The sequence below is a fragment of the Glycine soja genome, chromosome 8 (genome assembly GCF_004193775.1).
Source record: "Glycine soja cultivar W05 chromosome 8, ASM419377v2, whole genome shotgun sequence".
Taxonomy (NCBI): domain Eukaryota; kingdom Viridiplantae; phylum Streptophyta; class Magnoliopsida; order Fabales; family Fabaceae; genus Glycine; species Glycine soja.
This window is the reverse complement of record NC_041009.1, coordinates 20,453,108-20,479,066: the sequence shown is the minus strand read 5'-3', so window position 1 is coordinate 20,479,066 and position 25,959 is coordinate 20,453,108. Positions and strand designations below refer to the sequence as shown.

Here is a 25,959-nt window from a genome sequence, read left to right as displayed (position 1 = left end):
GCAGTTGTTAAAATAAATCTTTTCCTTTGCTTCGAGTTTTAAATAATGGACCAAGGCAAACTTCCAGTTGTACATAAATCAAATCAAAACCCAACGCATTTCAAAAGAAAACCTAGCTGGGCTGGGAATCTCTTCTGTTTATATAACGATGATGTCTTATCATTGTCCAACACGATGATGTCTTTCGTCAATTGAATCCCTACAATCCAACTGCTAAAATCTTTGCTGGTCCAATGTTTTATTGTTTTGCAGAAGTCGGGGGACAGTTTCTTCTTATTTTTAAAAATTAAAACACAAAAAAACTTATTTAAATGTGTATTCTTTAATATTTTAAAGCTTGTTTTTCTTAATTTGTTATTAGAGTAAAAATTTGAGAACATGTTTCAATTATTTGCTCTCGTTAATTTAATTTTATGAATTCTCTGCTTTAATTTTAAGTCACTGCTATCATTGTCATTGAAGTATTTTTAAAGTCTTTAAACTTATTTTCAAAACAAAAATTTATTTTTAAAGTTTTTAACTGAAGGCTAATTCTTTTTTTTTTTTAATTTGACATTTTCTTTTATTTTTTTTTTAAAAAAAATTGATGATCAAGATTATATTTTACTGCTAACATATTTTTTGTTTCTGATTAATTCCACTTTAAATGATGTTGTGATCATTTGTTGTGGAAAAACTTTCCTTTTAATTATACGGATTTTGGGCTTTGGTCTAAAACTTCACAAAGAAAGGCCGGCTTCTTCACCAGTTATAAGTTAAGGCAATTGCTTCATGTACTCCCCTAAATGGCTTCCTGCACTTCCTATATTGCTTCCGGAATGGTGATAACCTTTTTTATGCAAATTGTTTAGCCATAGTTTTTCATAATTTAGGAGTTTAGAGAATAACTAAAAGGTGAACCTAATCAATAATCAATAGAACTATAGGGAAATAACTTGGACTTCAAATCATGAAAATATGTTTAATCTTTTGGGAAATTAATGAATTAACAAACAGCATAAAGAGTTTTTTTTTTCTGTGAAAATTAAAGACAATATTAAAGAATTTATAAAATTTTATTATTCAACCAACTAAAATAGATTTCTTAACCTAACGAGTTTATTTGATTATAACAATCATAAAGTAAGATCGATTCAATTCTATACATTTTTGTTTCCGAAAGAGAACAAATATTACTTTAGGTTAGTTCACCACTAAAGAGATCCAATTAAAACACTTAGTAACATAATTAACTCAATAAAAAATCATTATGTTGATTGTATCCTGAGAGTTTTCTCTAATAATTCTTACTCAATTTTAACTACTTTTGTTTGTGTTTGAATACGAATTTCTCAAACCAATTTTAAACTTAAATCTTGTTATAATTCTTTACACTTTAATTTCTAATTTTATTTGTAAAATAGTTTGAAATCTAACTCTTAGGAACGATATTTCTTACTCAACTAAGCATACACTTGCAGTAGCGTATCACATATTTGGTGAGACGACCATTTTTATGCGAGTGACATATATGGTAAGATTGTTTTTATGAGAGTGAGAAGAGAAAGTTTTTAACATATATTATTGTTAATTACATTTTATAGTACAGACTTCACAAAATCAATCTCTAGATGATATCATTTAAAGAATCATGTATATTAAAAATTACATAAATCAAATAATTATAATTTATAAATATGTAGTCTTAAAGTTACACTTATTTATATTATGAAAATTATAATATACATTAAAATAAATATTGATGAAATATAAAATGATTATTAAAATTACACAAAATTTTATATATTTGATCTACTTATTATAATATAGACTCTCAAATCAATATCGGACAGATAAAAAAAATCATTTAATAAAATAAGTTAAACAAGACTTTTTATTGTTTGAACGGAGAAACAGGAAGAAGGTGTCATGAATTCAAATATTTTCACTAACAAACTATTAATTAATAATTTAATTTTTTTTTTTTTCCCTAGCCAGCACTCTTAAAAAGAAACTGACGGAAGTACTGAAACCTAATAATGTAAACTACGTATATCAGTGTAGCCTTCTAAAAACTAATAATAAGCAGGCAAAAGTCGCGAGCAAATCAGTAAATAAATATTGAAGAAAAAATAACAGAAACAATGAAGTAAATCTATCTATCTATAGAATTATAAAGGGGAATAAGGAATAGATGATCACATTTAAACAAACTTTACAGGCATAAAAGTATATGACAATGCAAACAGACATTAATTGTTTCATGTACAAATGAAGCCCGTCCCGATAATGAAATAGCAAAGGTTTTATCCAATTCCAAAACCCAAATAGCAAACTACCGTAAGCTTAAATGAAATAGGCCAACCCCAGACTTGAAACAAAATAATTTTATAAAGCAAATGAAGAAAAGAACCCCACCCCGTATGAAAGAATTAAGTTGAACAGCACAATGTTCTTGTTCTTGTTGTTGTAATAATGATGAACATATAACAGTAACAGTAAAATCCTTATTCTTGAGCTTCAAGTTACTCTGGGATGGGCTTGGTCTTGGACCTGTAGAGGAGTTTCTTCTTCTTGGAAGTTTGGTTATCTATGGTGAGTACAATCTTGCCAGGTTCACCAATTTTGAAAGCGTTGGTAATAACGGTCTCATCAGCGGGACCAATTTTCCTGTTCTTCTGAACTATGACAGTGTAACCATCCTCAGCGCCGGGAACAAATTCAGCACCGTAGCTGACATCCCAGCCCACCACTCGGATTTCCCAAACAGCATGACTTTTCTGCAGTTTAGTGACATTTTTTTATTAGTACCCAGCCCAGCACTACTACTAAAGAAAAGAACAAAAAGAAAAAGATCGATTGAATGACCTCAGAAACAGGGAACTCAACAGCATGCTTAGTCGCGGGTTTGATTGTAACCTCAGTGACAGGATCAGAAGTGGTGAATTCCTGTTCAGCCTCTCGGCTAAGTCCACCATATTGAACCGGCACCAGCTCCGGAGCTATATATCTGTAACGTGAAAGCAAAAGTATATAATGAATGGAAAGAAGCATATAGAGAAGAGAAGAGAAAGAGAAATGGAGTTACTGGAAAAGGGTGTGAGCAGATTTGGATGGGCCAGCAAAGAGAAATTTGCTCTTGGTCCTCTGTGTGAAGAAGGGGCTGATCATCCTAGAAAAGGCAAGGTACCACCAGGGAACATTGATGAATATCTGCTTGGCCACAAACTCAGGGTAGTTATCCTGAAACAATTGAAGGACCTGATTGGTGGCCTGCCTCAGCTCCCTCTTGCCAAGCCCAGGAGAGTTCTTAAGGTCGTTCACCTGCACTATTGTCGATATGCCTGTCGGAGAGAAGTCAAGGCTTCTCACGCTCTTCTCCAACGACTGAATCATCCACCTTATCAACTTGTTCCTCTTCTCCTCGTCCCAAAATGTCTTGTTGTACAACTCCTTGTCCTCAAACTCACCGAACACGTTGTAGTACACCGGGTGCCCTTCTTTGTCGTGTCCATGACTGAACACCACCTTGTCCCAATCACTTCCAAGATCTTCCTCGACAAGACCCTCGATTCCGAATTCCTTTCTCCAACGCACCGTGTTTCTCAGCATGCTCAAGGCATCCTTCACCTTGAAATCCCTGGCCCGAAGAAACTTTAGCAGAATCACATCGCTCCTCTCGTCCCCAAGCAGGGGAATTCCCCATATCTCAACTTCCTCTGGACTAATAGGAACAACACCTTCCTTCTTTTCTTCTAGGACTTCTCTTTCCTTCTTCTCTTCTATCACTTCTGTTTCCTTCTTCTCTTCTATCACTTCTGCTTCCTTCTTCTCTTCCGTCACCTCAACTTCCTTCTTCTCTTCTATCACTTCTGCTTCCTTCTTCTCTTCCGTCGCATCAACTTCCTTCTTCTCTTCTATCACTTCTGCTTCCTTCTTCTCTTCTATCACTTCTGCTTCCTTCTTCTCCTCCGTCACTTCTGCTTCCTTCTTCTCTTCCGTCACTTCAACTTCCTTCTTCTCTTCAGAGACTTCTTCCTCCTTCTTCTCCAGTGCTTTGAGTTCCGTTTTCTTCTTCTCTGGTTCTGGTTTGGGAGCAGTTAGCTCATGGTTGTTGAGCGCTTCTTGAACAAGCCTCTTGAGCTCATCAAGGGCTTTCCTCTGCGCCTCGGGGAGGTCGCCAACCACGTTGGTCTCCTCCTTGAACGAAACCGATTGGGAAATCTTGTCTTCTGCACCACTCTGGGCCTTCTCTGCTTCCGCCACCACTTCTTCGATGCTTTTTGCATTTGCTTCAACTTCAGCTTCAGCTTCAGATTGGGAAATCTTGTCTTCTACACCACTCTGGGCCTTCTCTGCTTCCGCCACCACTTCTTCGATGCTTTCTGCATTTGCTTCAACTTCAGCTTCAGCTTCAGATTGGGTAGTTGGTGGCGTGTCCGCAGGAACAGGCACCACTTCTTCAGCGGAGGCTGGTTTTTGGGGTTCCTCGGCCATGGATGATTGGATAGAAATAGAAAGTAAGTAGCAATAAAAATAAAAGTATGAACAAAAAGAAAGGCAAGAATGAGTTTGAGAAGGGAAGGGTTGTTGAGTTGAAGTTGAAAGGGAAGAGAAGAGAAAGGGTGGGTCTAAAAGAAAAAGAGACCAAACACTGATTGGCTATGGTTGTTGTTTTAGAAACCAGTCTGTCGTGCCAGCAGATTCACCACTTTGTTTCGACTTTGTGGATCCCCTTCCCTTAATCATTTATTTTATCCTGAAAATGAATCATTATAAATTAATTTTAAAAAAATAAAAAACTTTAAACATTATAATCTAATAATAAAATTATCTAATAAATTGGCAAGTAGAATTAATATTTATACATTTAAAATTTAAATTTAAACTTTTCATCAAATCAATTTATGACGATCTCATACTCCTCTCCTCCTCGAATCAAAATAATTATTTGTCATTTTTTTTCTTTTCCTTTCCAAATTTTAAAACCAACTCACAAAATATATTTTTTTTATACCAAATTTACTTCAATAATCATACTATATGTTATGTCAATAAAAAATCCTACTATATGTCATTCATTCATTATAAACTTCCATCAAACCAATCCCTATTTTTGTATTTTGTTTTCACCACGTCTTGCTGTTTTCATCCTTGAATAAATCCTATAATTACCTCAAGTATGTAAACAATCTATGCTTTCTGAATACTCACCAAAGAATAATTTTAGTGGGGATCAATCACAACTTGATTTTCAAAATAATAATCATAATATCAACGTCAACATAAACGTCCTATTGTCTCCTTTCGCAAGTAACATTGCTTCTAACGTTATCAATATTCAATGCCGTGTTATCATTAACATGATTTTAAAAAAAAATAAAAAACATCACGGCCAGCACCAATACCAATCAAACTTCAAATTGTGGAAAGGTACAATGTTCTTCTCTGATTACATCTTAAAAAACCACTATTCCCCTGCTTCACCAAACATGATTTCCTTCTTCAAATCATTCCAAACTGCTTTTAATTTTCACCTGAATAAATAAAATTAAACATACTCGAAGCGCTTTCAAATTGAATTAATTAATCTTTCAATCTATTCCCTTACCATCAAGGAAGGATTATATACACTTTCACTTTTTTGAGTTGTTCTTTCTGATTAAATATCAATTGTTAAAAAAGCATTTGAAATTTTGTCAAAACCCAAATAATTCAAATTGAAAATAATTAAATATAAGCATTTTTATAAAAAATTCACTTCAAATCTAATTTAGGCTCTGATCGAGCTCGCCTGAACCTGACCACAGTTTTGTTCTTCTAGAAAAAGGTCTTAATAATAATGAGAATAGCTTTAAGAAACCAGAAAGCTACAAGGACTTCTTTAGATGAAAATTCTTAAAACAGTTAAGAATATAAAAAACAAAAACGTGTTTGGATTATAATTATAGATTTGTAAAGCCAATGCGTTTGGTTCAGTCCCAGCTGACCATAATATCGACGGATATATTTGTGTAACCATTTGAACTTGAACCCTGTAGCGCGCTATAATTGTATATGCATTGATTTCACGTTAAACGGGAAAATACACTTTTCAACGTCCAAAAGAAAACGTAAGTATAATGAAGCTTTTGAATGAATGTTCGGTTGCATTTAATTGAACATTTTTTGCAAACACGCACTATGTGTTTGAAGTTGAAGGAGAATCAATTAAGCCTAACCATCTGCCACAACCCACTGCCCCCAAATGGTCAAAGAAGTAGTCACTGACTCAATTTCAAAGTTCAGAAGCCATGCCCAATGATGCCATATGCTAAAACAAAAGTTGCTGAGAATGCCAGAAGAGAAAGTGAGAAGGAAAGACCACCCAAAAGCAATTAGAATCTGCTTTGTTTTTTTCTTTTTTAATTCGTGTTTGCTAATTACACTATTGGTTTCTTTACTAGTTTAACAAAAACATTGTTAAGTATGTAAAACTTTTTTCACTAAAGATATCTTCTCATCACAAATTCTTTTCGAGATAATGAGATTACTTAAGTGGATTTTATTTCTTTTAAGAAAATTCTCTTCATTCACATGCTTAGAAATTAAACTATGACTGCGTAAAAAAAAAAAAAAAAAAATTAAACTATGGCTACGTGCCTACGTCCAAAAAAAATTAAATTAAACTATGACAATAACTTAAAGAAGTTAACTATTTATCATCATGTCTTGTGATATATATATATATATATATATATATATATATATATATATATATATATATTGAAAAACTATTAACTAACCTGTCTATGTTAAAATAAACTAAAATATTGCATTTTTTTGTTCTCAAATATTGCATATTTTAATTTATTAGATGAAAAATATGAAATTTTAACATAAAAGCAAATTATATATTTAAAGCTTCTTTCAAAAGTGTAATTTACTTTTGGATTTTTTTTTCTTCAAATTTGATACTTATAAGCATTTTATCACTGAATAAATTTTAAATATATTATAAACTTATCCGTTAATAAATATTAAACAGAAATATTAAGCATCACAATAATTCGAATAAACCGAAAATTCTTTTATCTTCCTAAACATTTGGCGTCGTAAAGTTCTCTAATAAACAAAGATTATAGTTTTTTAAGGAAAAAATTGCAATGATACATTATCAAATAGTCCTGATAATCGATAACGCGATGTTTATGTTATGGCAATTAGCTTTCTGACGATTTAAAATCGTTGAAAAAAATATTTTTGTGCCGATAAATTATTTTGTTACATAAGCACATTGATATTTTGAGTATAAAAATGATCCAAATTGATTAATGAGACATGGTGGAAAGAGTATATTTTATGGAGAATGACCTTGATATGTTCTTCTGGAACAGCCTGTCATTGGATTATCATGATATGCAACCCTAACACAGCACAGCCATTAGCCGGCAACAAACAAGAAAGAAATGCATTATTATATCATTATTACAAGAGAAGAAAGTTGTATTGTGTGCCTGTCTGTGTGTCGTTAAAACTCTCAAACAAAACATGGCTGGGGGCTTTATTTGTCTTTTCGCACATAGACTTGACAATAAGTGGCGGACCTATCGTTAGCCGGAAAGTGTATACTTGTACCTCCTCATCTTTTTAAATTCATTAAATTTGTAAATAAAATTTTATATTTTTATATTTTACTTCATTTATATTTGTATAATTAAATTTACTGATTTTATTTTTTATAATGTATATCAATTGACTTAGGGTTTTATATCCGTTACTGCTTGACATGGACCCCATAACTCTTTCTTGATTCTTCAAGCTGTTGGCTGATTCTTCTTCGCTGTCCTTTCTCTTTGGGTAAAATTATTCGTTCTAAGACAAAACCCAAAACGTCTTAAAGACATTTTAGAAAGAAAGAGGTAGGTTACGACTTACGTTACGTGCCTAAGACTAATTCCCCTAAGCTTTGCTTGCATCAGCCCATTTATTTCATATATTGGACTTGATAAGCGTCCAATTGTAATGGCTAAGTCTCAAATTAGTAATCATTGAATAGAATCACACATTTTCAACTTTCGCTATCCTTATAATTTCCAAGTTTCTTCTCTTTTGTTTTTTATTTTTTTACTCTCGGATGTACTTGTCTACCTTTCTGAGCTTCATTCAGAAATTTCTTGTACAGCCACTATTGCAGTCGGTGTATGCTTATCCGACTTTTCTTTCGTTATGAATCACTTTCAATTTCTTTTAATTTTAAAACAATATAACAATTTTAATCATGTCCTTTACACATCATCCTCTTAAACATAAAAACTATTTGTTAACTAACACGCACGTTTATAGGATTTTTTCCCCCCTCCAAAATACGTTAACAGCTAATTATAAACGATTAAACGAAATCGATCGCCTATTGAAAACATAAACTAACACTTTCAACTACCATCATTTATACTAGCAATTGGAAGCTAATTAATTGCATTTCTTTTCAAGGTTTAAGAAGACGTTTTTTTCCTTTCAGAAAGTTAAAACTTTGGAAGAAAAAAAAAACTTACAATAGATTCAATTGGAGTTACAGTACTTCAGCAACACTAATCCATTATACCTCTAATTAAAAAAAGTTCAAGGATCCAATAAAAAAAAAGAAAAAAAGTTCAATAACCTAATAAATTTTTTGAAAAATTATGGAGACCTGCAAATCAATTTAACCATTTATTAAAAGCTTATACTCACTAACCTACCTATAATAAAGGTATAATTTATGGTGTTGACAAAATGAATGTCCCGATCTTGCCCATCAAATTAAGCAAAAAAATGAATTGGACTGGATTAGTTCATATTAATGATATTATATGAGTCTCATTTTTTGAAGTTCAACTAGGTCCAGTGACCCATTTTATTTTTTATTTGTGTAAATTTATATAAATTTAAAAGAAAAAAATAAATAAATAATATGAAACTAAAATAGACCTAATTAAATTTAATCCTTATTTCTTGAGTTTGACCTTATCAAAATAGATTCGATTTTATTTGGATTAATATTTTTTTAATCTAACTCGATTCAGTCTATTTAACTAACATATTAGTCCGACGGGTTGGATTCATTTTGTAAACTCTAATGATTTGTAACCTTATTTAATAATATTATAATAGTTTTTTTTAGGGTAAATTCAACATTCTAAACTTAAAGGGTTGCATTGGCCTTCAAAAAATTTAGTATTTAAGTAAACAGTTCAAACTAAGACTTGTAAAACTTAGAAAACTCATTCACATCCCTAATTAATTAAGCATAATGATTTTATTGTAATACTTTTCATTAAATAAAAAATCTTTTTAATTATTTTTCCAAAATTAAAAAATTTTAAACTCTTAAATTTTGTATTTTAATTTATTTTGTTTCCATTAAAATATTTTTCTTTAAATAATTTTAAATTTACAATTACTTGACATTTTACATATAGATACAAACACTTTGAACCTTACCAATATTACTATGATTTGAGTGAAATTTAACTTAAACTTTTTGAGGTTGAAATTTTGTAGATAAAAAAAAATATAAATAGAAAGAATAAATTCTAGTAAAAGTTGTTAGCTAGGTGCTACATCAAAGATTAATCAGGAATAAAATTAATAAATATTTTACACCTATAACATCATCATAAAAAAAAAAAACTCGTATCTTATACAGAATGCAAAGTAGTTGACTGTTCACTAGGTCCAGGTTTTCTTATATACAAATACTCGTACAGAATACAATTTTTCATCCCATACAGTAAAGCTAAAAATGACAGCACAGAACAATTCACTATTCTCGTCTGATTCCTTTGTGATTATAAATGTAAGATTTAGCAAAGCAAATGAATAAGGCCAATCCCATTACACTGAGTCCAGCAAGCTGCCAGTAAAAGTGAGAATGAGCAGCTTACAGTATTTTTAATAAAAATTTCTTAAATGGATTTTTTAAATTATTTTTTTTCTTTGATATTATGTTATAATAAAAAATTGATACATAATTTTGTTTGAATGATAAAATATTTTTAAAAAAATTTAAGAAACTCACTTTTATATTTTTTTATTTTTATTTAGTTATAATTTAACTATGAAGTTGTTATGTGTTAAATAAATATTATTTTTTATTATTAAAAATAATTTTTTTTGCAAAAAATATAAATCTTTTTAAGAAACTCTTTATGCCATATGAATTTGTTTCAATAAAAAAGAAACTTATTGTAAGAAACAATTTTTTTATTTAAAAAAATACCATTTAGAGACACTCTTGTAAAGCTTCCAACACCAAAGATACTCAAGTAGAGAGCAAGACCCATGCTCAGTGGCGGACCTAGGTTCATTTGAAGGGGTGCACTTGCACTCCCTCATTTTTTAAAATTTATCAAATTTGTAAATAAAATTTTATATTTTTATATTTTATTTTATCTATATTTATATAATTAAATCTCTTAATTTTATTTTTTATAATTTGCACCCACTAACTTAACATCTTAGATCCACCACTGCCATGCTTCTAGTTCATTTGGGACCTAGTCATAAAAAAATTCCTGCAGACCAACCATGGTAAAAACTTGAGAGACTCCGAACAAGAAATATTGGGGAATCAACTATCATATACTCATTGGAACAGTTGTATTAGGTTCAACAACAACACCAGACTCTTGAGCTGTTTTCAATCTTTTCATCTCAACAAGGGCTGCAAATACTATGGTAAATATGGATATAGATATTCCAGTCCCAATTCTTTGCAGCATTGGGATGCCTGAGGGTTTGCCATTGGCACAAACAGGCGATCATAGATGGAACTGAAGAGAACAATGCCTACAGTGACAAGCGTTTGAAGAGAAGCAGCGGGTATGTCAAAGCCCAGAAATATTGTTCTCTCCATAGTAATCTCTTGCTTGATAAAGAAGGTAGGAACTTGAGCAAACACCACACAGCATAGACCAGAGTTGTGGCCCAATTAGGAACCAGCCTCACTATTGCTTTTGCTTCTTCCACCTCACTAAGGCTACAACTCTCGTCATCTATAGAATCCTCTGGCGCTAACAATGCTTTGTTGAGGAACTTGCCAATGTGGAGAACACTAATTTACTACTTGATCAAAATAGTATTTTCAATGAGAGTTCGGTTAAATGTTGCTATTTATTACTACAATTTACTGCATAAGACTATAAAGGAATTTGCATAAAGCATAAAAGCAAAACTCAAATTTGACTATATAAGGGGCATTCCATCCTATTTGCTGCTTTAAGAATGCAAATAATTAGAAAGGAAAAACAAAATGACAGACTATCAAACAATTGCACAAGCAGAAATTAGCATTGTGACTCTTACTCAAATTGTTCAGAACTTTGATGAGGAAGTATTCCACCTTGTTCTGCTTTGACAGCTGTGCTTGATAGGGTGGATCGTCGATTTCTTATAGCAGCAACAAATAAACGGCCAATTAGGTCATTGTTCCAAGCAATGCAATAATCATGGCGACACGAGGAATTCCAAATCCAAGAACCCAACTTGGGTTGTCTTGTATATAGTTCAAGATCCAAAGAGTTGCCATGCAACCTGCACACATAGTAAAATACCACCAATTAAAGAAAGAGCTTCTATCTTTGTACTCCTTTGGATGTTTTTCATCGAATTGATCTGCTCCAAAAGCCTGAACACAGGGCTTATGTCCACCTTGGCCAATTGCGACCAAATAAAGAGAGATAAAGAACAAAATTATTTGCGATTGAGGTAGAGCATGATTTGAATCCATTGCCAACTTGGCACTCAGAATTGGTGAGAGAAGGAAGCATAGCTGATAGTGTTAACAAGTCTAGTCCCTGTGATTCGCATTAAGCCATGGATTAACATCGAAACAATGTAAGAACATATGATTCAGAATGAAAAATCGTTCTTTTTAATTTTCTTAAAGAGTATTTTTCATTCATAAAAAAAAAAACTAATTGTATAAAGTCGAACAAACTATTGTCGACATATTATTTTCTTCTTCACTCCACTCTTGCTAGTTGCTATTGTTAGAAAAACTTAAAATAAAATAAAAGAAATAAATAAGAAGAAAATATAAAGTCTTGAATTAAATACCAAAATAACGGTAGCAAAATAACTTTAATTGACACCACCACATGAATCAATAATGCACTATATCATACAATAAACACAAGGAAAAAATAAATTAGGGAAAGAAATATTTAACTTGAACAGAACGATAGAACGATAAATTAGGGGAAGAAATCTAAATAAACTAAACTCTAAAATAAATATAGAAAATGATGATCGATGAACAAAACGATAGAACCTGAAATTGGAAACAGACAAAGATTTTGTTGTTTAGATGTAGTGTCAGGCGCAAGGGTGCTGCGTGATACGTGTTCTATTGCTGCGTACCCAGAGTCATGCCCGTGAAATGAATCGTTCCACCAATCCACCGGGTAAGAGATGAAAGGCTCCGTATGCGGGACGCCGGGACGTATGTAATTTATAGGCGTTCAGAATCCAGACGATGTCAAATCCAGAGAGATTGAGCCACGGAGACAAAGTTTGATCAATAGACAATAGGTTTCATTCAAAGGAAGGAGAAAAATAGATTTTTTTTATGAACAGATGAGGAGATTCAAGGGAAGGAGAATAATAGATTTTTTTTATGAACAGAAGATGAGGAGATTCAAGGGAAGGAGAAGAATAGATTTTTTTTATGGACAGAAGATGAGAAGATGAAAACACGTGAAGAATAGAGTCTAGAGAGTGAGATACGTTAGTCAGGAAATTGAGATGAGTTAAAGGAAAGCTAATAGGAATTTAGTTTTTTGGGATAAATAAAATACTTTAAATGACATAAATTATGATATTGGTTAATTTTTAAAAAGATGATATTGATTGACTAATTTTTAGGGAAGAGAGAGATTCTAAATTATTTTATTTTGATCAGTTAAAATTTGTTAATAGTTAGTAATAAAAAAATTTTAGGGGCCTAAAATTTTTTTTTTGGGCCTTAGGCTGATGCCTAATTTGCCTTGCATCTTGCACGACCCTGGTCCCCAACCCTGAAATTGAAAGTTGATGCTTACCTTGACCATGTTACGATTTTAAAGGTTGAGGTTAATTTCATAATTGAAAACTGAAATAACGAGATTACAAAAAACTAAGAGATTAAATTCATAAATTAAATTATAGAAGAACCAAAAGTCAAATTCTAAGATAAATAAAGAAACCAAATTTACAATTTTATCAAATATATAATATATTATGTTCAATCCTCTTTGGTAAAGTTGCATCCACTCGTCCATACGGTTGTCCCAGTGGAAATATTTGCCATGCATTTTGTTTCTATTGGGAAAATCATATATTGTAATAGTTTGTTTAAGTTTATGCTTTAATATTTTTAAATAAAATAAATAATTTTGAATTTTTTTGATGTTCTTGTCTAAATTATTTTTACTTAAAATTAGTAATTTTGTTTTTTTAAGAAATAAATCTTATCTACTTCTTAAATGAAATGTTTATATAAGTTCATATTAGATAATTTTTGTTTCTAAGAATTTTGGTAAACTTATTTAAATTCCTTTCATAAGTTAAAATAAATTGATGTATTTTAATTTTTATAAAAGCTCTCTGGTTTAATTTTTTAAAAGTTAAGATGCATGTCTTAATTTTAACTTAAGATAGAAGTTTGATTTATTTTATTATTTTATTTTCTTTTTATATTAGTGTTTATAGAACATTTATCTAAATCTGATTTTAATCTTCTTTAAAATAACCATCTTCATAAAAAAAGAACAGTAAATAATAAGAAGACATAAATTAAACTTACTCATAAGTTAATACTAATTTGTGTACTTTGAATTTTATAAAAGTTCTCATATCTTCTTCAAATTTGAGATGCATGAATTTATTCTAATGTGTGGCAAAAGCTTAAGGTAGTGTTTTGGTAACTTTGTGTTTGACTTTTTTTTTTTTTTTTCACTTTAAAATGAGTAATTGAGTCAAACAATTTTTCCTTTATGTGTTTATGAGTTTGTGACGATTGATTGGTGTGATTCTAAAATTCTAAATTGTCTTTTATGTACAATTTTCATTAAAAAATATAATAGATAATTATTTGATAATTTATTTATATTATTTAATATACGAAAGATAATAATATTTTAATAACTTTAAACTAAACTACAATAAAAATATTAATTTTGTAATTTTTTAAAGTTTAAATATCAATTATTTTCAAAATACTAAAAAATGTATCTCTCACATTTAAATAAGAATATTACAATATCATATCAAAATTAACACAAATAAATGTGATATCTGTATTGACTTCTAATCATTTAAATGCGTTTTTAAATTTTCATTGTTTCATTCCTTCACTTAATAGTTTTGGTTTCTAATACTTTTGAGAGGATGTTAAATTAACGAACTCTTTAAAAATGATTTTAATGGAATCATTTGAGATTTGTTTTAGTTAAAATTAATTTATTATTATTTTGGTTTGATTTTTGTTACGTAGTTTAATTCGTTTATACAAATTTATTTTAAATCAAGAAATAATATTGTAAAATTTAAATTTATAGTTATATTAAAAAATAAGCATATTTTTAATTATCTTCTATTATTTATCATTACTGAATGACTTTCATGTTGTAAAAATTTGAATTGATTTTAAATATTTTTCAATAATATAATAATTAAACAAAATATCTCTCTTCAAAATTTATGTGTGTGCATCGCACGGCACGTGTAGTTTAAAAATAAAAAGGAACAAATTGTTATGCGGGATAAAGTTTTTATCTTAAGAAGTAGTCAAGTTAAAAATTATTTAGTAATTTTGGTAGCCTTCCCTAGGTAGGATGTATAAAAATTAGTTTAGTAAAAAAATAAATCGAATTAATTTTAAATTGTTTTAATTAATTTAGTTTTATATTTAAATAATCTGATTTAGAAACTGATTGAAAATCAAGCTATTTTAGAAGAATAGTTATAGTTGAATTAATTTTTAATTAATATTAAACTGGTTCTAAAATCGAATTAATTTTAAATTAATTTTTGAAATAATTTTTAAACTTATCTTTTCAAATAAAAAATATTTAAATAAAAATTAATTTAATTAATCAAACAGATTTGTAAAAATAATTTAACTAATTGAATTGATTTGATAAAATAATGTACTTCTATATTTTTTTAATTGGAGTAGTTTGAGTAAGATGGAAGGGTCCAGATTGCAGAAACAGACAAACCTGAAAGCAAAGCGGTTTGGTTATCTATTTTGTATTTTAAAATAAATAAATAAATAAATAAAAAGAGAATCGGTGTAATTATCAATTAAAAAAGATAAACAGAGGAGAGGAGAGGAGAAGGCGATGCAACCCACATCCGGCGGCGGCGGGCTGGCAAGGTTCCGTTCAGCTCCGGCGAGCTGGTTAGAATCAGTTCTGTTGAAGGAAGAGGAAGAAGAAGAAGACCCCTTAAGCTTCACTCAACTGCTTTCCACTATCGATGATGCTCCCTCTCATTCTCAACACCAACTCTATGGTACCGCTCTCTCAAACAAGGATAAAACACCTGAAATCTTCATGTTAGAAGATTCCGTTCCTTGCAGAGTGAGGGCTAAGCGTGGCTGTGCTACTCATCCCAGGAGTATTGCTGAAAGGGTAACTCACTCACTCTTTTCTCTCTACTTAACTAACTCCTTTACTTTCTGTTATCTTTTCTCTTTTCGCCTTAGGTTCGCAGGACTCGTATCAGTGACCGCATCAGAAAGCTGCAAGAACTTGTGCCAAACATGGATAAGGTTTTTCTTTTCATCCTTTCTTTCACTTTCCAATTCATTTATCGACCATAATTCCACTCTTTCTATATCATGTGGGGTGGGAGGACTTTAACCACTCATGATACAAGAATTTGTTTTCAAGGAAACACTCCTAAAGTCTTCAAGTCCAAATTCTTATTGAGAGTGATTCCTCTTGAGTAGATGCAAAAAGGCTTAGAATTTGCTAATTTCTGACACTATTTTTTTGTACTGAAATTATAATCCCGAGTTTAGATGACAAGTGAGGGTTTTTAGAGACTAGGAAAAAACCTCGTAGGAAGGAGACATTTCTGACCCAAGCATCCTCCACAATATTGATATGACTGCTGGCATCCAGATTGAAAGAAACTGGTTTCTAAAAGAAGCATAAAGTTCAAGGAACTAGCATGGTCAGTAATGATCACTGGATTTGCATGCCACCCGTTGCGATTTAAACCAAATCTACGCTGAATTTCTGTTATGCAGGAATAGTGTCTGAACTCTGAAGAAAAGTACCATATCCACTTAGCAACTATTTCCCTTTTGCTTTAAAATTAGGAATTTGCTAACAATTTTTCTTAAAGAACTAGTTAAGGAAACAAAACTAGAAAGTATCTTGAAAAGAAAATTATTTATTTTATCAGTAATTCAAACCACTTAATACTTGTTAAGTAATTATAAGCATTTAACAGAGCATATAAAATGCTCCTTAACAGTGCCCTTAGGGCATTCCATAACAAAACCCTTAAAATTATTGTAGTTTGTGGAAATGAAATTAGATGTTATTCATTATGAATAAATCAACAATTGGATGATTGCCGGAATCCTGTTGGAGAATGTATATGCTGGAATTAAACAAACTTGACCTCAATTCTCAGATTTTAGCTCCTGCTTTGCAATTTTCATCAGTTTCCCCCACAAGTTCATCTAGTCACTTGGAGTAAGAATTGTTAACTGACAGCTGAACACTTTAAGTTTGTCCTCATTTGGCCCTCGTATACTAGTAGGGTGGCTCTAGTTTTCTTTTATGAGAGTATCTATGTTTGGAAAAGTCTTTTCTATCGTATATCTTCCCTTCATTTGGTTGTATTTCCACTTCATTGTGCTCCCTATCTCCCTTTCCCTGGTTAGCTTTTTCGTTTGTTTAGCTTTATTAGAAAATTTGACTTTTGCAGGAACCTTAATGGAAGAGGGGTTTCAGAGTTTGTACATTTGATAACCTTATTTGTTTCTTTTTTTTTTTTTTCCCAAAACCCAATAAAATAACTTGGCTCTTAGAGTCATCTGGTTTGTTTACCTCTAAATATATTAAGCAATGTCTGGTTCACAATCCTTCAAGCCTTGAATTGTTTTTCTCCAACACTTTTTTGAGCGTGAAGTCTTCCTCCAAGGTTAAGGTCAATGTTTGGATTCCAGTACTAAGTGATATTTAACGGAAACAGCATAAATAATCCTTATCCTCCTGATGTAATGTGCTTTTTGGTGTTTAGAATCAAACGGTGACCTTTCTTTCCTTTTTCTTGGCATTGTGAAGTGACCTGGCTATTTTGGAATAAACTCTGCATACTTTCTGTGGGAGCTTTAGGATTGGCCTGCTACCATAGGATAGGACCCTTTCGTTCTACCCACTATGATAGAGGTTTTGGGGAAGACAATGACAAACAAGCTTTAGGGAACTCTACTAAAGACCCATTTTTAGTTTTCAATAAATTTTAACTCATAGGAGTTAGGACTTAGGAGAGTGTTGCTAGCATAAAGTGTAAATTTCTGAGTTCGAGACAGTTATGCAATGACTGTAGAGTTTTTATTTATTATTTTTTTGGGCAGTAAATTAGCTCGTGCAGTGTTTAATGTGGCGGTTGCTTTTGTTCTTGTAGCAAACAAATACTGCAGATATGTTAGATGAGGCTGTAGCGTATGTCAAGTTTCTACAAAAGCAAATTGAGGTACTCTCATTTGTGTGACTTTATTTTCTCTCTGATGTTTTCTCACACCATATTTCACGAATTGAGAAACTTGAAACATTGCAGGAACTGTCAGAGCACCAACGGAGGTGTAAATGCGTGGTTCAAGAGTAAATTGCTGATTGTTCCATGCAGTGCTTGGCTTTTTACGATTTACTTATGAATTATTATCAGAATTTTTTTATGTTCTGATGAAGATCAACCATACCACACTCTGGATGCTAATTAAATTTAATATCTCCTGATAACTTAAAAGATGCATATATTATACATGTTAGGGGTGACATTGCCAAGTTCGAGACGAATAAATTACAAATAGAATTTTAACCTAGAGTGTTATAATTGTGTTGTAGTGTTGTACAACTCTTAAGATACACAAATCTGCCAAGTTAATAGCTTCTTGGACTTAAGATATATACATAACCATATGTGTTATTTTATTACGTAATATTAGCCATATTTTCTTGGCACAGGTACTATATTTGCACTAGATATAGGCGAGTATATTAACAGCATCCTAATTAATATTCGAGATTTTCTCTTCTAGTATAGAACCCCTTTCCGCACCGTACTTCAACTACTATATAAGGCTTCCCAACACCTTCACATATCTTTGTCGGACTAAACCATGCTTCATGAAAAATATCAGACTAGATCTATATCTTAAAACCAAATCAACAAATATATTAACCACGCCTGAAATAAACGATTTGAAATGTTTAAATAATTAGAAAATTCTGAAGATTTATTCCTGTAAATAATTTTAAAAATGATTTTATAATGAATTTTACCTTTTAAAATTACATTTAAATTTAAAATACCTAATTCGCTGAGGAAGAACTCGAATCCCCGAAGAACAGGGAAAGATCGAGTGTGACTAAATGTTTTAATTAGAGTAGTTGAAAAAAAGAAGTTTCAAAATCGATTCTCAACTAAATTAAATTCCGTTTATAAACCAGTCTTGCATTAAAAGAAGTCTATAAACCAGTCTCTTTTTTTTTTCCCCATAAAAAACCTAAACGGAAATGATTTGATTTGGTTGGTTGTAAATTGAATTTGAATTGATTTTGAATAAATCCAAACTCCTACTAGATTTAGATCCATAAAAGTTTCTTGATTAAAATATCGGGTTGAATTTAATTTTAAATAAGGTTAAAACTTAAATTTCGTATGTATAGGGTATTAGGGTGATCTGTCTGAATCAAAGGAAATTCGAATTTTGTCTCCCACCCGATCTTACAGTAGAAAGCTGAGCCAACATGAATGTGTTAACTTTCGTAATTAGAGTTGGATCCGATATGTCTTCAATTTCTGATGCATTGTGCCTAGGGTAGGACCCAGAATTACCCTCCACTGAACCATGATTAAAGTAATGTAACAAGAGTTTTACACTAACACAAATTAAATATATACTTGATTACAAGGAGTGGCAAACACTAATGAAAAACAAAACCATCTATATGCGCTGCTGAAAGCTGAAAGAGACAATCTAGAGATTGAAAAAGTATTTGCAAAAATATCAAACACATGACATGATAAAAACAGAAAAGAAAGACAGAAAACAAGTGATTACTAGAAAGAAAAGGCTTTGGTAGAGTATTTGGTTTAGCAAATATGGTGAAGTCGTTGAGCCAAATAAACGAGATGCCAAGTAAGAGACATGAGATTGAGGATATTGAGGAATGAGGAATAGGAATTGAATTTCTTGAGCTTGTCATTGAGCTTGATTATCCTTGATCTGAGTGCATCCTCCTGATCTGCTGGCTCTTTAGGATCTACTGTTCTACTACTCATCATGTCTTGTGATCTGCCTCTTCCTTCCTCTTTTTCTATCTTTATCCTCTCCAACATCAACTTGGTGGCCCGAGGCTCCAAGTAAAGATAATTGAGGAAAAGTGTGGCAAGGGAGGCCAGAAGATTATATGATTGCAACATGTCAGAGTTGGAGTTTCTATGGGCTAAGAAATGGGCTAAGAAAGCCAGTGCAATGCTATAAGCCATGGCCCTGAAATAAACAGGGTATATTTTACTCTGCACCACTGCAAATTGTTGCCTTGGCATAGTCCTGGACTGCACATAGCTGGAGATGAACGTAACCCACACACATATCCCATAAGCCGTGGCAAACCCCAGCAGATTAGCCACCCCCATCAAAGAATTCAGGCTCTCCATAGATCCTCCTATTAGAAGCTTCAATGCATCTTTGGCGTTTGAAACGTTACTGGCCATATCCTCCTTTGCTGCTTCTACAGTGTCTTGGGCGTATTCATGGACGTCATGGGCTTTATCATACACAGTCTCTTTAGTTTTACAAATCTTGTCCTTCTTCTTATGGATGGCCTCTTGAGCCTTCTCCATGGCGTCGGAGATTTTGTGTTTGCATTTTCCATAGGCGTCGCAAATGAGCTCTTTAGGATTAGGAGCATGCAGATTTAAAGGCCCATGATCCATGTGATTCTGCGGTTGGTGTGAATATTGTGAAGATGAAGAAATGCCTTGGCATAAGTTAGGGAGAACCGAGGCAGCTTCTTTGATCAAATCATCATCATGATCATGGTGATGCGTGGGTTGCTCTGGGGATATTGAGATTTTGGTTTTCTGATGGCCACCTTGGTCGTATTCAACCACCACAACTCGATGCCCTTCTTTGACAATGGTGCTGGCTCCATGCTTCTCTGTTCTGGGATTGGGAGAGAATATTCCTGCTGCTGCCAGTGAAGTTAACACCAGACTCAACCCTAAAACATTCATCATCATTCTTCTCTCTTCTTGTTCAATTCAACGTTCCGCTAATTTGTTTGGTTGCTTCTTTTAGGATTCTTCTTATTCGTACCTTGTTCCATTTTATTTTGAGTCTGGGACTCGGTGGGTGTTAACACCACGTTGCATGCTCCATTAGAATTACACGCCGCCACGTGTCATGCACATTCGCCACTTGTCCACCTATCATTCTTCCTGTCGCCATCCAAGGACAATGTTTCCTCCCATCACCACTCTAGTCTCTAGTCTAGACTCTACCACACATTTCATTACACCTTTTTTCTTTTTCTTACACAATCAAACAACTTAATATTGCTTTTTTAAGAATTATATAGCAAAGAAAATTAGCCTCATGCTACCATAAAGCATTCAATTTTTTTTAACATCATTTTGCGCTTATTTATCTTCTCTTTAAACCAATTTACTTTAGAAATATCATTTTTCCTTTATCTATAGCTTTTGCTCAGACTTATCCAACCTATTGCTTCTTTTTTCCCTATGGATGAGATAAGTCTATAGTTGAACTAGTCACTCTGTCTTAACAAAGTTAAATATTAATTAAATGGGCTTTTATCAGTATATACTACCCTAATCTTATCGTATAATTATTTAGAAATCAAACTCCTATTATATATATATTTAAAATATCTAAATTATTAGTCACTTATATTTTTTTTTCTTGAAGCAAATTAAGTTAAATTATAATATATATATACTATCAATCAATTAGAAGTGATTTTACATAAAAATAAAATAATTATTGTAAAATAAATAATACAAAATTTTTTATACTGTCAATATTGTAATTAAATTCAATCAAAATAATGAGTTGAAGTCAGTTACAAAATTTGAAAATACTAACTCTTTCTACATGTTCTCACAACTAGACGTGTCATGTCTAGAAACATCATAGAACCAATATTCTAAATATTTTATTTTAACTGACAAAGAAGGTTAATACAAGCATCTGGCTCAACGGGACCCGGGGACGTTCTAGTACTATTTTCCTTATGATAATGATAATGAAGCAGAACCTCTTTTGATTCATAACATAAATCTAAGACCATGATAAAAACAACTTCAATGTTATAGCAGATTGAATGCAATCGTATTAACGAGACCTTGGACTTGGAGTCGAGCCCAACAAAATAGCCCAACCCAGCAAAATGTAACTCGATCCATTACATTTACAGCGGTGCCACTATCAATCGAGTAGCTAGGAAACAAGTGTATGTTAAGAAATATAAGCCTAAAAAGTAAAAACCATTTAAATGATTTCACTTAATAACTTTTTTTTATTATTATCATATTATAAGTATGATATATTCACCTGACATAATCGATTTTTTTTTTTCATGGAAAACATGATTGATTAGTAGTCTATACTAAATAACTTGGTCGATTACTTTTAATGAAAATTTTCTTTTAATAATATTTTTTTTTCATTCACAAAATTTCAATCCAATATATTATTTAAAAAATTTAAATCCGAATTTATTTGGACCAAGATAAAAGCGTGGAAAGTAATTGAAAGTGTTGAGAATGAGATTTTAACCCTAATCAATTTTTAATGATTAAATAATCTAGATTTTTTTCATCCTCTCATAAAAATTTAAATGAAAACAAAAAAAAAATCAAATTTACTTGAGCCAAGATAAAAGTGTGATAAGTAATTGAAAGTGTTGAGAATGAGATTGTAACCCTTAATCCCTTTATTCTTAGATGGTATATAATTTTTTTTTAATATATATAATTTTATAATAGATTGGATTAAATTAGCTAAACTTATGAGCTGGACCGTCTAATCAATTTATAAGTTGTAAACAAAAGTGGTCCCTTTGTGCTTAATAGTCAAAAAATAGTTTGGGGGTCATTGTATTATAGTACCGGAAACGGTTTTAATTAAGGTTGGTTTAGAGAGTGGCTGAAGGTTTATGGTCCCCGAAAGTATGGCTTATGAAGAGGCAAAGTGGCATGAAGTGCTTTTTTCCATTTACTTTATTGGAGTATATTCTTAGGTCCATCTTCTGATTCCATGGCCAGTGCCACTGCCACTAACAAAACCTTGTTCTAAAAAGGGCAGAACAGATAGATAGATAGATATAACGTGCAAGAGATGAGATGAGACCAAAAAAGTTGGCATGCATGTGGAGCTAAACCTATTCGGCTTCCTGATGATATTTTAACAAACACAACACGTTCAATCGATACGACACCATACATATCACTTTAAGAATTTCATTTATTCACAGTAATAACAGATTTTATAAGAAAGAAATTGCTGTTCGCAGCCTCATCATCGCATCTATCTCAATCATTCATCTAAATAAATTTATTATCATTGCAATTTGCTGTTATATTAAACGCTACTATAAAGTATAAACCCTCGAGTGTTTTGGATGAAGTAAAGCTTCTTTGAATTACTTGTTCCATCCCCATGCAATTGGCCTTTAAGGTTTTATATTAAAATTAACATTTATTAATTAGTATTTTAAGAATATTTGTTGCGGAATTAAAAATATAATATTTCATATATTAAAACATAACATTTTTATTTAGAATTTTTAATTTTAAACCCTTCGTAAATTTAAGAGTAGTTAAACCTTTTCAAAACAAATATATGCACAAGTATATACTAGCAGTTATATATATATATATATATATTTTAAGAATACTAGTAGTTATAGTTAGTATAAATTATGTCTAATAAAATTAAATTAGAGAAAAAAGGTTGCTGAGATAGTAAAATAATTTTATATAATTATCTAATCACATACTAGTACTAGTAGTAGTATGATGAATGTGTTAAATTTTAAATAATTTTTTAAAATTAATATCAATAATGATTTGTCATTAGATATAATATTTTTGAATCACCTGATTTTCTTTCTTTTGATTAATTGATAGTTCCTATAATTACATAAGTAGACACATAACTTTCTTATTTGCTTTCTTCTCCTCTAGGATCTTCTTTCTTCACTAGGAGTACTTTGGTATTCAACATAATCAAGTACCTTTAAAGAAGGATCTCTTGGCACATAATATATATTGAGAATACTCAGGTATTACGATCTAGTCAAATACTAGTATCTTGATATACAAGATGTTGGAAATACTTAGGTATTCAATCTAGTCAAGTATCTAAATGTCTTTAAATGAGAGACATTGTGATTCACAAGATGTTGGAAATATTTATGTATTTGGTTTAATTGAAACACATAAGTACCTTTAATGAAGGGTCGTGCTTCAATATTTTAAAAATATGGAGATGTATATTTGTGTATTCAGTTTGGCCGAATATCCGTATGGTATAGTTGTGTTTGTGTCACCAATTAGAGCAACATTTGAACTGTCTGAAAAGTTATATCTCTTTGGACTTATCTTATTGTACTTGCCAAAATCCTGAGCTGACACACGTCATAGTAGACATGGCCTAAGTGGGCTCCTAAACTTCGCACGTCGGTTGAGAGTGATCTTTGTTAGGAGGACAAGAGAAGGAACCTGCAAAGCAAAAGACTTCAACGCTTAAGTAAGTATATGAATTAGGAGAATAATAGAGAGTATGAATACATGAGTATGCAAGCGGGTGTGCATGTGTGTTGTTCGGGATGTGTTGAGGGTTTGATGGAACTTGATATTTATAAGAGTGGAATGGAGCTGCAAGTCCTTGTTTCTAGGGATTGTTATAGTCTTTGCTGATAATTATTGACTTGTAAATATTAGTTGGTAGCTTATAGATAAAGTTAAAGATAATATATAGCTTAGAGATAAAAGTTAGTAGATAATTTAGTACTTACTGATAATGTGTAGCTGGTAAATAATTGAATAATACTTGTCGTGCTAAGAGATAAAGAGGTTATGATATATTCAAATAATTAAGATGGTAGACATCACATATCTATTGGAGAGTTCGACTGCCATACTCCTGTGCCAAAGCTGACATGAAGAGTGAATACATGTTTCAGAATATCAAGTAGAATATCATATATATATTTTGGAGACCCTGGATAATACAGTTATAAATATAACTTTTTAATTACGCAATCCAAGAAACAACAGCAGAGAAAGAAAGGAGAAGCACATAGACACGCAAAAGAATGCTATACTGCTTCTCTTTTGGCTTGGACGTGCACATAATAAACCTTAGCTATTAAGAAAGCTGGCCACTTCAGTTAATCACTAGTGTTTCTTGTACACATGTTAAAATACATAATTCTCCATGATTCTCGTACACACGTTAAAACCCTCCGATAAATATCACTATTAACTTAAGTTATTAATAGAATTTTGATTAAATAAAATTCAGTTAATTAAAACAGGATAACGTGAAGTATAATATAATGAAATAATATGTTTAGTTCATTGTTTAGATGATAATTAAATTGGCTTGTTTGGGTAAATTTTTCCATAAGGACTTCTAAAAAGAAAAAAAATAAGAAAAATAAAATAAAATATTTTTTTCATAAACTAAAATTAAATTTTGCATTAATTAATTTGTTTGCGTAAGCTAAAATTAACTTTTTTTTGCGAGAAAGTTTTCGTAAATAACCAGAAAAGGTTTAATAGAGAGAAATGACCCGTAAAATCTTATTTTAAGGAATAAAAAGGAAAAAAAGAATAAATAAAATATAAATAGAATATTTTAATAGAAAATAATAAATAAAATATAAAACAGAAAAAGAAAGAAATAAAATGAGGGATGGACACCGTAAATGCGAAACCGACACGCACGTTTCCAAGTGGAAAATAGAAAGGTTTGGGACCAGTATGACAAACGCAAACCTGCCCACTTTTGAAGCTCCAAGTCTCAAGTTTAGTTGATTCTGATTCAACCTTTAATAAAGTTCTTTTAATTTCTAATAGCAACATTGTATTTAAAACTTTTACTGCTTACTTGATTAACAATTTGAATTAAATTTACGTGACTTGAGTTTTTTTTTTAATGAATTAAGCAAGGGTTTTGTGTTTTCTTAGTATTACAAATTTAAAGAAGCTTTTGGTTCTGTTTAGTCTCCTCACGCCAAACTGATTTAAACAGAATTTTTATATGGACTTATTAGAGTGAGTTTGAGAATCAATTGGAATCATGTTGAACATGAATCTATTAAAAATTTTCCTTCACTTTCGATCAGGTTTAGTTTATTAAAATGTATGTAACAAATATTAAACATACAATAAATACACAGCGACCATTTAAATGAGTTACTCATCATAATTTTATAAGGTCTTAGCACTTCACATAGACTTAAATACTATATAAAATTTACTCTAATGTTAAAATTATTAAAATAACTGATTAATTTAATTTTACGGGTCTTATTATACCTAAAAAATATTCTATTTGTGACATAAATTTATTAAGTAACCGTTATTTATATAAACAATGATATGTCATCTACTTCGGTGAAAAAAAAGATTAAATAATATTATTTAGAGTTAAACAACTTATAACTCATAAACATTCGCATTAGAGATATGCTGTAA

At 31.2% G+C, this 25,959-nt stretch overlaps 3 protein-coding genes and 1 pseudogene across 4 annotated transcripts; 1 reads left to right on the top strand and 3 right to left on the bottom strand.

The window, feature by feature from the left end:
• Positions 1–2,150: 2,150 nt before the first annotated feature.
• Positions 2,151–4,708, bottom strand: LOC114422656 (patellin-3-like). 2 transcript variants are annotated; one of them, XM_028389132.1, is made up of 4 exons: positions 4,348–4,708; positions 3,068–4,245; positions 2,848–2,989; positions 2,151–2,759 (listed from the first exon to the last, which is right to left on the bottom strand). In XM_028389132.1, the coding sequence occupies exons 1-4, from the start codon at positions 4,474–4,476 to the stop codon at positions 2,505–2,507; spliced, it is 1,704 nt and encodes a 567-aa protein (XP_028244933.1). In that variant the 5' UTR covers positions 4,477–4,708; the 3' UTR covers positions 2,151–2,504. The 2 variants fall into 2 exon arrangements, with proteins under 2 accessions (XP_028244933.1, XP_028244932.1); XM_028389131.1 differs by having other exon boundaries at positions 3,068–4,708.
• A 5,749-nt stretch (positions 4,709–10,457) lies between these two features.
• Positions 10,458–12,370, bottom strand: LOC114424003 (annotated as a pseudogene).
• Positions 12,371–15,274: 2,904 nt separating this feature from the next.
• LOC114422665 (transcription factor bHLH80) lies at positions 15,275–18,165 on the top strand. Its single transcript, XM_028389142.1, has 4 exons — positions 15,275–15,614; positions 15,689–15,754; positions 17,629–17,697; positions 17,782–18,165. The coding sequence occupies exons 1-4, from the start codon at positions 15,324–15,326 to the stop codon at positions 17,827–17,829; spliced, it is 474 nt and encodes a 157-aa protein (XP_028244943.1). The 5' UTR covers positions 15,275–15,323; the 3' UTR covers positions 17,830–18,165.
• A 934-nt stretch (positions 18,166–19,099) lies between these two features.
• Positions 19,100–20,544, bottom strand: LOC114422661. Its single transcript, XM_028389139.1, has one exon. The coding sequence runs from the start codon at positions 20,470–20,472 to the stop codon at positions 19,321–19,323; it is 1,152 nt and encodes a 383-aa protein (XP_028244940.1). The 5' UTR covers positions 20,473–20,544; the 3' UTR covers positions 19,100–19,320.
• Positions 20,545–25,959: the final 5,415 nt, after the last annotated feature.